The following is a 13,921-nucleotide window of genomic DNA, read 5'->3' on the forward strand; positions in this document are numbered from 1 at the left end:
ATAATTGGTTCTATTTACTTAATATTTTTTAAATGAAATAATTTTTTAGTATATGATAGAGAGAATTGAATTAAAAATATAAAATAATATTATTTTAAATTGAATATAATAATTATTTGAATTTTTAAATAATAAGCATTTAGTTTTTTTTCTGACTTTTCTATTTTTTATAAAATATTTTATAGATTACTGAATTGTTTTTGGAAATTGTAATTCAAAAATAATATTAAAAAAAATAGAGCGTATATTTAATTAAATTATTACATATAAAAATAATTAAAAAAATAAATTTAATAAATTATTAAATTAAAATTTTAAATATAAAATTAAAAAATATTAAAAAATATTGACCAATTAAATAATAAAATAGTAGTTTAAATTAAATATAATTATATAGTAATAAAAAATTACAAAATTAAAAATATAAATATATAACATAATATTATATAATTATTTTTTTATATCATTAATAATTATTTATTTTATTTAATATTTATATTATTTTTATTTTTATAAAAAAATTTATTATAAATATAATAATAATATTATTATTATTATTATATGCTTTTCCTTGTGCGCATTTTCTGGTTGCGAGCAGACTCCATAGTTCATCATAGCATTGCCGGCGCCCTGCAGATGATGAGCGGCGGCGCTGCTTCAAGGAAACTCATCGCCTCCACACCAAAAAGGTTGCGCTTTCGGACGTACATTTCTTTCTTACGGTTTGAAGAACAACAAATCCCTCACACAACCGCCACTGCTGCAAATTTGAATTTAAATCGAAGCAATTTCTCCTTGGCATTGCAAAGCAGAGGCGAATCATCTCTGTATGTTGGCTTCAGTTCATCTTACGATTGGAATGTACGGATGCGTGAATTGGGCCTCCAAGGCAACCTCCTTGCTGCTCGTAAGCTGTTCGACGAAATGCCTGAACGGGACAAGGTGTCGTATGCTTCAATGGTTAGTATCTATCTAAAGCACCGCGAGTTCCAAAGGGCTGAGAAGCTTTTCGAGAGAATTCCAGCCAGCATGAGGAGCGTTGTGGTGGATTCGGCCATGGTGCACGCTTATGCTGACGCGGGAAGAATGGATAAAGCTAAGCAGTTGTTCGATGAAATGCCTGAGAGGAATGCTTTTTCTTGGACAAGTTTAATTTCAGGGTATTTTAAAAACGGTCAAGTGGATAATGCTCTTGAGCTATTTGGGAGAATGCCGGAAAGAGAAAGGAATGAGGTCACCTGGACTAATGTGATTGTGGGTTTAGGAAGAAATGGATTTGTCGGCGAAGCTCGGGCTGCTTTCGATCGGATGCCTGTAAAGAATGTTGTTTCTTGTACCTCAATGATCAAGGTTTATATCGAAGATGGCCAGATCGACGAGGCGTTTAAAGTATTCCATACAATGCCCAATCTTAATTTGTACTCTTGGAATATTATGATTTATGGGCTTTTGAACGACAGCCGAGTTTTTGAAGCCAAGAATCTGTTTGATTCCATGCCTCGGAGAAATGTGGTTTCTTGGACTACCATGATAACAGGTTTTGCACAAAATGGGATGATTGAGTTTTCGAGGAGATACTTTGATGAAATGCCGAGCAGGGATATTTCAGCGTGGAATGCAATGATCACAGCTTATACTGATGAAGGTCTTATGAGTGAAGCGAGTGCACTATTTAAGTCGATGCCGAGTAGAAATATTGTGACTTGGAATGCAATGCTGAATGGGTATGCCAAAGAGCAGCAGGAGGATGAAGTCTTTAGACACTTTAAATTGATGCTTAGCAGTAGCGGTGTAAGACCTAATGAGATTAGTTTTACATGTTTACTGACTTCGTGTCATGGCATTCTTGAGGTTTCACAAGCTCATGGACTCGTCGTCCATCTCGGATTTGAAGCAGAAACCTCACTTGCTAATACTTTGATTACTATGTACTATCGAAGTGGAGATGTCGCCTCAGCCTGGATTATTTTTGGCAATCTTGAGTCGAAGGATGTTGTCTCTTGGACCGCAATGATCTTAGCGTATTCTAACCATGGTTTTGGTATGCAAGCATTGCAGACATTTGCTCGGATGGTAAGATCAGGATGCATTCCCGATGAGATTACTTTTATTGGAGTTTTGTCGGCATGTAGTCATACCGGCCTTGTCAAGAAAGGCCAAATGCTTTTCGATTCTATGAGGACGTATGGTTTAGATCATTCCCCAGAGCACTACTCATGCCTTGTTGACATCCTCGGACGAGCTGGGCTGGTGAATGAGGCTCTGAAAGTTGTACGTAAGATGCCTCCTGACAAACACGATTCTGTAGTGCTGGGGACATTGATCGGGGCTTGCAAGTTGCATGGAGAAGATGGGCTAGCTAATCTAATAGGCGATAAGCTGATAGATCTTGAACCAGGTAGCTCGGGAGGGTACGTGATGTTAGCAAACGTGTTTGCTGCATCAGGGAATTGGGAGAAATTTTCGGATTTGAGGAGGAAGATGAAAGAAAGGGATGTTAAAAAGACCCCTGGTTTTAGTGAAATTCAAGTTTATGGGAAAAGATATGCATTTTTGGCACGAGACAAATCTCATCCCGAATCGAAGGAGATTTATTCGTTGCTGAATGAGAAACTCCTCCCCCAAATGCAAGATTCTGTCGACATTATTAAAGATCTACCAATTACATGACTGAGGGCGTGTATATAATTAATTTACACTGGTTTTTCTTATGATGAAAGCGGTCAGCTCCCAAATCGACAATTGAATCTGGGCAATTATATGAAGCTGTCGATTTACAGGTTAGTTTACTGTTTAATGCATTTGCTCCATGTTACTTTATAATTTTGTTAAACATGCATGAGAACCTTCGAGATCTTTAGTTCCGGATCTGATCCTTTTATCATTTTACAACTTTAAATGATCCTGCCTAAAATAATCTAATAAGTAAAATTTTTTCGCTAAAATGATCCTCCGATACCGGACTCGCCACGCTGGCACGTGGTTGCTAACGTAATGCTGACTTGGCTGACATGTCATCGCTACGTCAGTGACAAGTCAGAGGAACATTTTAACAAAAAAATTTTACTTGTGGGATTATATTCAAAAGGGTCCATTTAAAGTTCTAAACTGAGACCAAGTACGGGTCTAAGAAAATAATTCACCAGACATTTTGTAAAATTAAAAAATTAAACAATTTTCCATGTGTTGTTGACATGGCAATGACATGTCGGTCACATCATGCCACGTCAGCAACAGCGGACTAGCGTAGTGAGTCCAGCACTGGAGGACTATTTTAGCGAAAATTTTTTACTTACGGGACTATTTTCAAACAAAGTCATTTAAATTCCTAAAATGATAAAATGAATCAGATACGGAACTATAAAAAAACAGTTTACCCAATTTTCATTGTGCATTCTTTAGGTTACATGGTTTGGTTCTAGATGTAGAAACTGAAAGCACTTCAAAGCGATACCCCACAAAATTGACTTTGGTAGCAGCTACTAAAGATGCATCAAAACTTTAAATTGCCAGCAGTAAAGATGGATTCCCGAGTAATGGCTGTACGTATATAAACTAAAACTCTTCAAGTAAATATTATTTTTACACAAGCTTATCCATTTTTCTCCATCGGTATGTTGTGTTCATGGCGTCGCATTTATTTTATTTTTATAGGTAGTAATTGTTGGGACTGTGGTATTATTGTATCAAGATGGACAATGTAGCCTCACGTCGCCGTTCACTTTTCCTCCTCATGTCATTCCTATGTATGATAGAAGGTATTTGATATACACTTATCTTACTTATGGATGATGTTTCTTTGAAATGATTTTGATTTAAAATTTTTGCTCTGCTTTTCCCTTTTGGTGATAGAGAACAAGATCAAAACAAGATTTTTGTTGTGAGTGAGACATTTCGTATTGGTCCTCCGATGATAGACTTCATCTTTTCATACGGGTAAGAACTATAGCTCTGTTCTTTTTGGAATTTAGTTTTAGATATTATGATTCATGGAAAAATATACTATTTTTTTTTTTTTCTCGTAAAACATTACATCCAAATCATTATTCAGACAAAGCAATAATAAACGAAGGAAGGCAACAAATACAGTGGAAGAAATTTTGGGGAGAAGAAAGAAGAAAAAACGAAAGAAAAACAGAAGAAAGAAAGAGGGAGAATAAAAATAAAATAAAAATGGCCATGTTATTTTGAATGTCAATTTCAATAGTTTGGTCTTAGTTGTGAATTGAGTTTAATTACACTATTAACTAGAACCTCTTGGTATATATTATATTTTTCCTTAGAAAGCTTCGTTATATATAGTTGTAAGTTATTACCTTAATACTCCTTCCCTCCCGGAACTAAGTATCCATTTATTTTTTGCACGTAGTTTTAAAAATATTAGTATTATATTGGGATATAGTAGGAATAAAGTAGAAATGACTAAAATAACCTTATTCGTATGTGTGATATAAAGGTAATGACATTTGTGTAATATATTGTAAGTTGTAAGGGTATTTGTAATGTTAGGTAGATAAGAAATAGATACTTTGTTATGGGACAGACTAAAATGAAAAAATGGATACTTTGTTATGGGACAGACTAAAATGAAAAAATAAATATCTTTATTATGGGACGGAGGGAGTACGATATAAGTTATTTTTGATATAAATATGATCCTTTGCAATAATTCTTTAAAAATTCGTAATTGAATGACGTAATTTTTTAGCTATTAGACTCATCATAACTTTAAGTTCATCTAAGTAAATTTCGTATCAATATATGAATTTGATTAGCAATGGAAGATTTTTCGCAATATGTAATTACTTGTTCATAACTTTAAATACTTTATTTTAAACTTGAAATTATAATTGTACTTTTTTTTTTTCTTACGATCATAATATAATATTCTGCTATATAACTTTTCATAAACCAACGAGTTAATGAAAATTTTTACACTTAAACAAGACAACAATATATTCGAATCGATATTATAATTGTACATTTTTTTCTTAGGATCCTAATATAATATTCTGCGATATAAATTTTAATAAACCAATGAGTTAATGAAAATTTTTACACTTAAACAAGACAACAATATATTCAAATCAAGTCGCTTTCTTAAATACTAGTTTTACTTTTTGCAAGGCATTTAGATAGTATAATTTTGATAGTATTTTGACCACTTTGTTATTACTTTTTATTTTAAAAATGATATTAGAAATTTTATTTAGAATAGTAAAAAGGAAAATTTGTATGAATATAAAGAAAATATGCAAAAATCTTCGAGACATCCAAAATTAGTCATAATAGCAAAAGATTTGAGACGGATGGAATATGTAATTCTCATATAATGCTGCATGGCGTAACGTAAAAATATTTTTTTAATATACTTGTTTTAATTCGTTTCAAAATACTAAAGTTATCACTTTGTTATGGCTTTATCTTTATCTTTTTTTTTTTTTCTTTTCATTTGTTGCTACTATTACAAAAGAATCAAAAAAACAGTGTCAAATCAGTAAAAGTATACTGACTTTCAACCCTCCGAAGTTGGGGTTGTGTAACAAATGCATCCTATATAATGTAAAATAACTGCTATATGTGAATTTAATGTATCACAGACACTTCACAATAGTGGTAGTTAGTAGGACGACCAATTGTTTTGTATTGTAAGGTCGTTCATGAGTTATATTCGGGAATATTTAACATTTCTTATCTAGTCATTTATTTTTGTAGATTTAGGTTCACTGATTGGATTGATCACTAAATAGGTTTACCAATACTTTAGGATTATGCCATTTCTAAACGAGATCTCGATTGATCACTTGAGGAGTGTAGTATTTAGATTCCCTTTAGGTAATTAATTCTTAAGATGCACAAATTTAGATATCACGCACAAGATAGATATAGACTAGAGGTCTATATTTTCTACCATGAACTCTAGGGGTGTGTAGATATGTGTTGAATAGTGATACACATCGGCTATCTATATACATAAAGTACATAGTGCAAAAATGTTAAATTATCTTGCATATTTTTACTAACCGATAAAATACTATTATTTTTTTAATCTACCGTAAAAATTCAGAAGATTATTGTCCTCGTCTACTTGGTAAGATTTTTGTCATTTTTTCGTTGTCCAAACACAACATATCTATTTTATTTTTACATCAATATCATTACAATAACTACACATCATATCATATGATAAAATAGTTGTGCACATACAAAAATTATCATCAAATTAACATTAACAATTATCATCAAATTAACATTACATTAACTACACATCATATTTTCTCCAAATTCCACCTAAACTTCAGCAAAATCTAAACCCAAAATTTAAATTTTACGAACAAATAGCCACAATAATTATATATTAATTTTAAAGCAAAATATTGGATTCCATCAAAATAAGAGGCGTGCCGTACATAAGTTGCCATGCACTTTTTGGCCCACTTTCTTAAATCATATCTTGCATTTATTTTAGGATAAACTGTTTTTTTTAAGTCCCGTAATCGGACCCCTTATCATTTTAGTTCCGTAAGTAGAGCCTATCGCAAATTAGTCCCATAAGTGCAAAATTTTTGTTGTTTTAATGCTCCGACGCCGGAGATGTCCGTGTTGCTCGCCGGAGGTGACGTGTCCGCCAGGTGTCCAGCTAGGGCAGCGACACCTAGCGGATACGTGGATTTATTTTTATTTTTCATTTTTTTATAATTTTTTCAAATTTTTTTAAAATTAGACTGAATAAAAAAATAAAAAAAAATGCAAATAAAATTAAAAATAAATTAAAAATAAGTTTTTAAATAAATAAAATAAAAATCCACGTGTCCGCCAGGTGTCGCTGACCTGGCGGACACGTCACCTCTGGCGAGCCACGCGGGCGTCTCCGGCGCTGGAGGACTAAAACAACGAAAAATTTTTACTTATGGAACTAGTTTGCGACATGCTTCACTTACGGGACTAAAATGATAAAGGGGTCCAGTTACGGGACTAAAAAAATAATTTACCATTTATTTTATAATGATCGACTATATGTATATATATTTATTTTATAATGATCGACTATATGTATATATATATATATATATTTCAAATGTAGTACAAATCTATTAAATTACACTACATAATTATTGAAATATTTTGTAAATTTATTGCATCACCCTATAAAAAATATTGAAACATGATGTGAAACTTTTGAATTATATAAGCAAATAGTTGAATCATGAAATAAATTTATTGAATATTTATAAATTAAAGTAGATGCGTAATATGTCGAATTGTGTACAAAATATTTCGAACACAATATTTGATGATTTTATACCTTAATATAAAACTTGCTTAAATTCGACTTTTCATATGATTTCATAGGCATGGAAATGAACAAGGACTAAGAACAAAAAGGATCTATTGATCAATCACATTGAATTTCCGATAACTACGAACTTTTTTTTACAATAAAGTAGCTTATCAATAAGCTTTTAAAGAACAACAATAAATTTGTATTGTATTGTTCACAACAATAAGAGCATCCGATACCGACATTATATCTACTTCGTTATCTCTCTTCTCTCTCGTCCACATCATATCCAATTCAACATTTAAATTACTTTATTTATCATTGGTTATAGTAATCACATTCAACACATTACTTTTACTATTTTATAAGATCCACACTAATTTATTTATTTTTATATATTTTATTACATTATATATATAAATTATTTATTAATATATATTCTTATATATTTTTGTTGTCTAATAATATTTTTATATAATATTATAGTAAATTTTTAAATTTTAACCTATATAAATTTTAATATATTGAAACATATAATTTACTATTTTAAAATTTGAAATTATTTGAAATATTAGATAATCTCTATTATATTTTTGAATAATATTTAATTTTTTAAAAAAAAAAATTATTGAAGGTGACCGGTTCTTGTAATAAATAATAAATAATTGTATCTCTTCTAAAAGGTAATGAGACAGGTAACTAGTTAATATAGTAAAAACTAAAAAGGTAATTACAAAAGTAACAAGAGAGGTGATCGTAAAAGATGCTTTAATATGTGGATATGTCACGGTTCCTTTTTTTATTGTCTGCTAAACGTATGTATAATTTATACTTTGATAAATTATATAATATCCTTTCAGTAAAATTGAACAAAACACCATGTGATATTTATTGCGTGAAACCCTCTCGTATTAATATAAAATTTGCACGAAACATCCTCATTGTCCAAAACTGATGTTTGGTTCCAGATAAAAATCTAAATTATGCAAGTTTTATACAAATAAAAAAGGTAAAATATCTTAAATAATTTTTTGAATATAATAAATAAATAAATAATTGATTAATCCTTCAATTTATAATATTTTGAAGATAAATTGGTATATGATTTTTAAAAAAAACTATAAAAATAAATAAATAATCATTGATTATTTATTTTATTCAAAAAAATTATTTAAGATAGTTTACGTTTTTTATTTATATAAAACTTGCATAATTTAGGTCTTTATTTAGAACAAAACATTAGTTTTGGAAGAAAGAGGGTGTTTTATGCATACTTAACATTACCACAAGAAGGTTTCACGCAATAAATAAAATATAAGATGTTTTGTGCATTTTTACTAAAAAGTGTTATATAATTTACTCTTTATACTTTATCCGTCCGGAATAATTATGCCACATTTTTTTTTTTTGCTTTTCCACTAAACATCACATCGATACTTATTTATATCACAGCATACCACCATTTCAATTAAAATTTTTTACTATTCAAATCTTAATCCAAAATCCAAACACCCAAACAAACACACCCTAAATGTATACATAATCTATTATACTCCCTCCATTCCACCTGCTTTGTCCGCATTTCTATTTTCGTTTATCCCACTTATTCTGTCACTCTCTTTTTTTGAAAATAATTATACACTTTAATTTCCTTTTAAATTTTAAATTTATAATTTTTTAAAAATTTTAGTTAGATTAATTAGATATCATAATCTTAATCCAAATCTATAATTATTTTTATTATACGATAATTATTTTTATTAATACATTCTTAATTATTTATTAATTATACCCCTCATAAATTCTCGTGTCTATATTAAAACAGACACACTAGCCGGGACGTAGGGAGCAGTAAATAACTTTATCTTACTTACAATTTTATTATCTTTTCTTTTTGAAATAATAACAAATTTGCTACTACTTTATTATCAACTCTTCAATAAATTTTCTATAATACTTCAACTCTACCTATTAAATATCATACTTTTACATTAAAATATTATTATTTTTTAGTTTTTATGTCCGAATACTATAGCATAATTTGTCCGGACGAATGAAGTAGTAAATAATTTTATCTATCCATAATTTCATTATTCTTAGTTTAACAAATACTAAAAAATTAACCAATGGTTTTTTTATTTATCTTACTATTTTATTATTAACTCTTGACAAAATTACTTATAACCCACTTGTGGCTTGAAAAGTCGGCATCATTTTTTTTATGATTTAAAAATTGTATGAGACTTTTTTTACGGGATTTTGTGCAATATTTTAAAAAATATAAGAGAATTTTATTTAATTTTTAGAGGATCATGTGCAATATCTTTTAAAAATACAAATATTCATGCAATTTCTAAATTCTGGGAACTACAGTAAATTACAAAACAATTTTGTTTTAACTATAGATAGCATACTGTATCTTATCGAAAATACCAATCAATATCGATATCGTAACGAACTTTTCGGTTTGACAAAAATACATGTCGGTACCGTACCGAATGTTTCGGTATACCGAAATTCGATATATCAAAAATATAATTTTAAATTTCAAAAACATTAAAACCAAAATAATAAATATCACTATTCTCCACCACAAAAATATATAAAATAAAAAACAAAATCTTCAGTTCACAAAATAAGTTTATTACATTTAAAGGGGGAGGGCCACGCTCATGCTCACGCCCTCCCCCGACCAACAGACTGCAACCACCGGCGGTTGGCCACGGGGCCGCCGGCGCGTCGCCGACAATTAAAAGAAAAAAAAAACAGTAGGAGGAGGATTAGAAGTTACCTAAATTTGCGAAGTCTAGTAGGGGAGGGTGACTAACATAACCGGGGCAGGACGATTCAAGGGAGGACTGGCTTGGTCGAAAATTAAATTTAAAATTGTGTTGGCAGCCGGTTGTGTATTGTGATGTGGATAGGGTATTAAATTTAGAGATTTAGGATAGTAGTCTACAATTTTTTTTTAATATTATTATTATTATTTTATATTAATAGTTAAATTATTTATTAAAAATAATATCAATACAGTATTACACTAAAATATTGAATTTTTTAAAAATTCATACCGTAATTTTAGGTATTTTTGGCACGATAAATTAGTATTTCAGTATGTTGGATAAATTTCTAAATAATACTCTTATTTTTTATTTTTTTATCATACGACACTCTTATATTAAAATATTCTTATTTTTTTAATTTTGATGGCCGGATATTATGATATAATTAATTTGGATGAAAAAAATTATCTTCGTCCGCCTCTAAGAGTCGCATACCTTTTGCGTCATTCCAGTTAATATTAAAAATATCTTTAAAATTTGTGTATATATATTTGTAAAAATGTTCTTCTAAGATACCAATGAAATTATTTTTGTAACTTTTTTTTAATCTTTTATATTTTAATATAATAGTTAATATTTAAAAATTAATATAAAAAAATAAATAAGACTCTCAGAAGCCGAACAAAAATAATATCAAATATTGTAAATCCCATAATATAGTGTAAAATAAACCGACCAAAAAACTCTTTCTAGAGATTATTGGATAGAAATGGATGCATGGCAGAATTAGCCAATGAAATGATTGCCCGGGCTGTGACGTTGGAATTTCCCAGTAGAGCCGGGCATCTATTTTATTTTTAATTTATGTCCGGCGCCGACATGCTCCCATCTTATGGACAGAGACACGTGGCTAATTGACAACCATCAGATCCGACGCCGACGGGCATGATCCATGTTCACGCTTTCACATCCGTACAGTATTTGGGCGGGGCCCACTCTGATACGCTGACGTAACGTAACGTGACGTGACGCTATCTGCCGTTGGATCTAGAAACTCGCAGAATGTGACTCATCCTCCGCCTCAGCTGCAACGGACTGTTCTGTTTTTATTTTCCTATCTCATTATTATGCTTATTTGATTGAATAAAAAATTTAAATAAAACGATTTGTGAAAAAAAAAATGATACTCCCTACGATGATCCTATTTTTATTAAAAAAAAATTAACAATTTTAAGCATAGTTAATAAATATAAATTAATTTAATTAATTTTTTATTGAGATATAATTATAATAATATTTAAAATATCAATAATACTATACATATATAAAAATAATAAAATATTATTTTAATTTATTATTAATAACTTAATAACCTACCCTATCTAAAATACTGTGTCCATAACAAATGGCTCTATCTTTGGGGGGACGAAGTAAAAAATACTCCCACCTTCTTACATAATTTATCCATATTTTTTATTTTCATTCGTCTCATATAATTTATTTTTTTTTTTAGAAATATAATTATACATTTTAATCACATTTTAAATTTTAAATTTTATAATTTTTTAAATTTTAATTAAATTATTAGTTATCTTAATTACTTACTAATTACATTTTATCTAAATTCTGGCGTCTACAATAATATACTCATATTATATGAGACAGAGGAGTAAGTAATAATAAATTTAAATGATAAAAAAAAAACAATATACACCATCGTATATATATTTATTAATTTCTTCTTTTAATATTATTCTTCTATCATCTGAATTTATGTTTACTATTGTAGTTCAAAAATATTTTTGTTTCATTTTAGTAAAATCTATCTTTTCTTCTTTTGCTTTTTGTAATTATAAAAAAAATTCTATTTTATCTATTTTTCTAAAAATTCGTGTCCGATCAAGTGAATATTAATTTCAATGACTAAAGTAGCAGTATTTTAGACAGTTTAATTTTTTATTTTAAAATTGAAGTTTTTATTTATATTTTTATTTTAAAATAATATTTTAATTTTTTATTATGTGAAAATAAATAATGGTATATTTTTATTAGAAATAATGTAAATTGAATTATTTTATTTCAAATGAAAATAAACAAACCCTTAATATTTTAAGTTGGTTTGGAATTATTAAAAAAAAAGTAGATAAAAAATAAAAATACGTTATTCAAATCTCACTTAAATACATAATTTGTTTAGGAAATGTTCTTTGTGTTTTAGTTAGTTATTAGAAATTACTATAAAAGTTATTCTGGAAAATTATAATGTTGTTTAGGTAAAATAATTTTAATTATTTTAAAAATATTTTGTAACAGAAATAATATTTTTAATAAAAAATGTGAATATAGTTTTTTTTTTTATTGATAATGGTGTAAAAGATAAAAGAATAAATCTTTATTAGTATTTATTTGGTTTGGTTTGTGTTTGTATTTGAATTTTTTTATTATAATTTTTAACACATTTTTTCAAAAACATTACTCAATATATTATACATGCAAATTATTTTTATATTATTTACACAATTTTCTATACTTCACATCATAAAAATTTCTTCAAACAAAAAACACAAAACAAACACAGTAAAATCATAAAAGAGCATATCCCAAAGGCTTGTTTACTTTAAATTTTTTTTTTGGTAAACTCTTTTTTTTTTTTTTGTCCCGTAACTGAATCCCCTTATCATTTTAGTCCCGTAAATGGAGCCTGTCGCAAACTAGTCCCATAAGTGAAAAATTTATGCTGTTTTAGTCCTCCGGCGCCGGAGACGCCCGCGTGGCTCGGCGGAGGTAACGTGTCCACCAGGTGTCGCTGACCTGGCGGACACGTGGATTTTTATTTATTTTTTTAATTTTTTATTTTTTTTTTTAAAACTTATTTTTAATTTATTTTTTTAATTTTATTTGTATTTTTTTATTTTTTTTATTTGGTCCAATTAAAAATAATAATAATAATAATAAATTCACGTGTCCGCTGGTGTCGCTGACCTGGCAGGACACCTGGAGGACACGTCACCTCCGGCGAGCTACGCGGGCGTCTCCGGCGCTGGATGACTAAAATAGCGAAAAATTTTCACTTATAGGACTAGTTTGCGACAGGTTCCACTTACGAGACTAAAATGATAAAGAGACCCAATTACTGGATTAAAAAAATCTGTTTACCCTTTTTTTTTAGCATTATTTTATGTTTCATTATTATACATTTTTCATACTTTTAATCAAGAAAAATACTATTTATGTTTCAAGATAATTGATCAATTTTATTAATGATAATGTATTTAAGATAATAATGTTTAATTAGTTAATAATAGTATTTTTTATGATAATATTTTTTATTTAATTAATTATATTAAGATTTTTAAAATAAATTTAATATATATGATTAAAAAAGTTAGAATATGTATTTAAATATTTAAAAAATTATATCGCAATAAAACATTATATGCAATATAAATATCATTTTGTAGAATAAAATTTTCTATAATACAAGTAATAAAAAAATATGTTTATTTATTTATAATTAACCTGAGTTTTAAATGTAGATAAAAATATTTATTTTTTTAAGAGATAGATATAAATAAGAGAGATTTTGAGTGAGTCCTATATAATTTATGATATTATATATAGTTAATTAAAAAAATTATATTTGTTAACTATGATTTGATTTAGTAAATTTTATCAAAAAAAATAAAAAAAAGTATCAATGGGACAAAAAAAAATTTATGTCAATTAAGATGTGATGAACTATATTATGTTATTCCATAAAATATATAAACTAAAATTATGTTAACACAAATTACAAACCTAACAAACCCTATTTGTTTTGTGAGAATGTTAGGAAATAAAAGTTTTTTATGTAAGG

General features: G+C 28.3%; 1 protein-coding gene across 2 annotated transcripts; it reads left to right on the forward strand.

Moving 5' to 3' along the window:
- The first annotated feature begins 581 nt into the window (after window positions 1-581).
- On the forward strand, window positions 582-4,321 carry LOC127252079 (pentatricopeptide repeat-containing protein At4g02750-like). Of its 2 annotated transcripts, XM_051276095.1 has the most exons (5): window positions 582-2,780; window positions 3,403-3,542; window positions 3,655-3,758; window positions 3,853-3,936; window positions 4,052-4,321. In XM_051276095.1, exon 1 carries the CDS (start codon window positions 637-639, stop codon window positions 2,668-2,670), a length of 2,034 nt encoding a protein of 677 aa, XP_051132052.1. In that variant the 5' UTR covers window positions 582-636; the 3' UTR covers window positions 2,671-2,780; window positions 3,403-3,542; window positions 3,655-3,758; window positions 3,853-3,936; window positions 4,052-4,321. The 2 variants fall into 2 exon arrangements, with proteins under 2 accessions (XP_051132052.1, XP_051132060.1); XM_051276103.1 differs by lacking the exon at window positions 3,403-3,542.
- Window positions 4,322-13,921: the final 9,600 nt, after the last annotated feature.

This window comes from Andrographis paniculata, unplaced genomic scaffold, assembly GCF_009805555.1.
Source record: "Andrographis paniculata isolate CXL003 unplaced genomic scaffold, ASM980555v1 Contig12END, whole genome shotgun sequence".
NCBI classification, from domain to species: Eukaryota; Viridiplantae; Streptophyta; class Magnoliopsida; order Lamiales; family Acanthaceae; genus Andrographis; species Andrographis paniculata.

Bases quoted from the DNA above. Each gene is read 5' to 3' on its own strand.
- LOC127252079 (XM_051276095.1), top strand. From the start codon at position 637: ATGATGAGCGGCGGCGCTGCTTCAAGGAAACTCATCGCCTCCACACCA.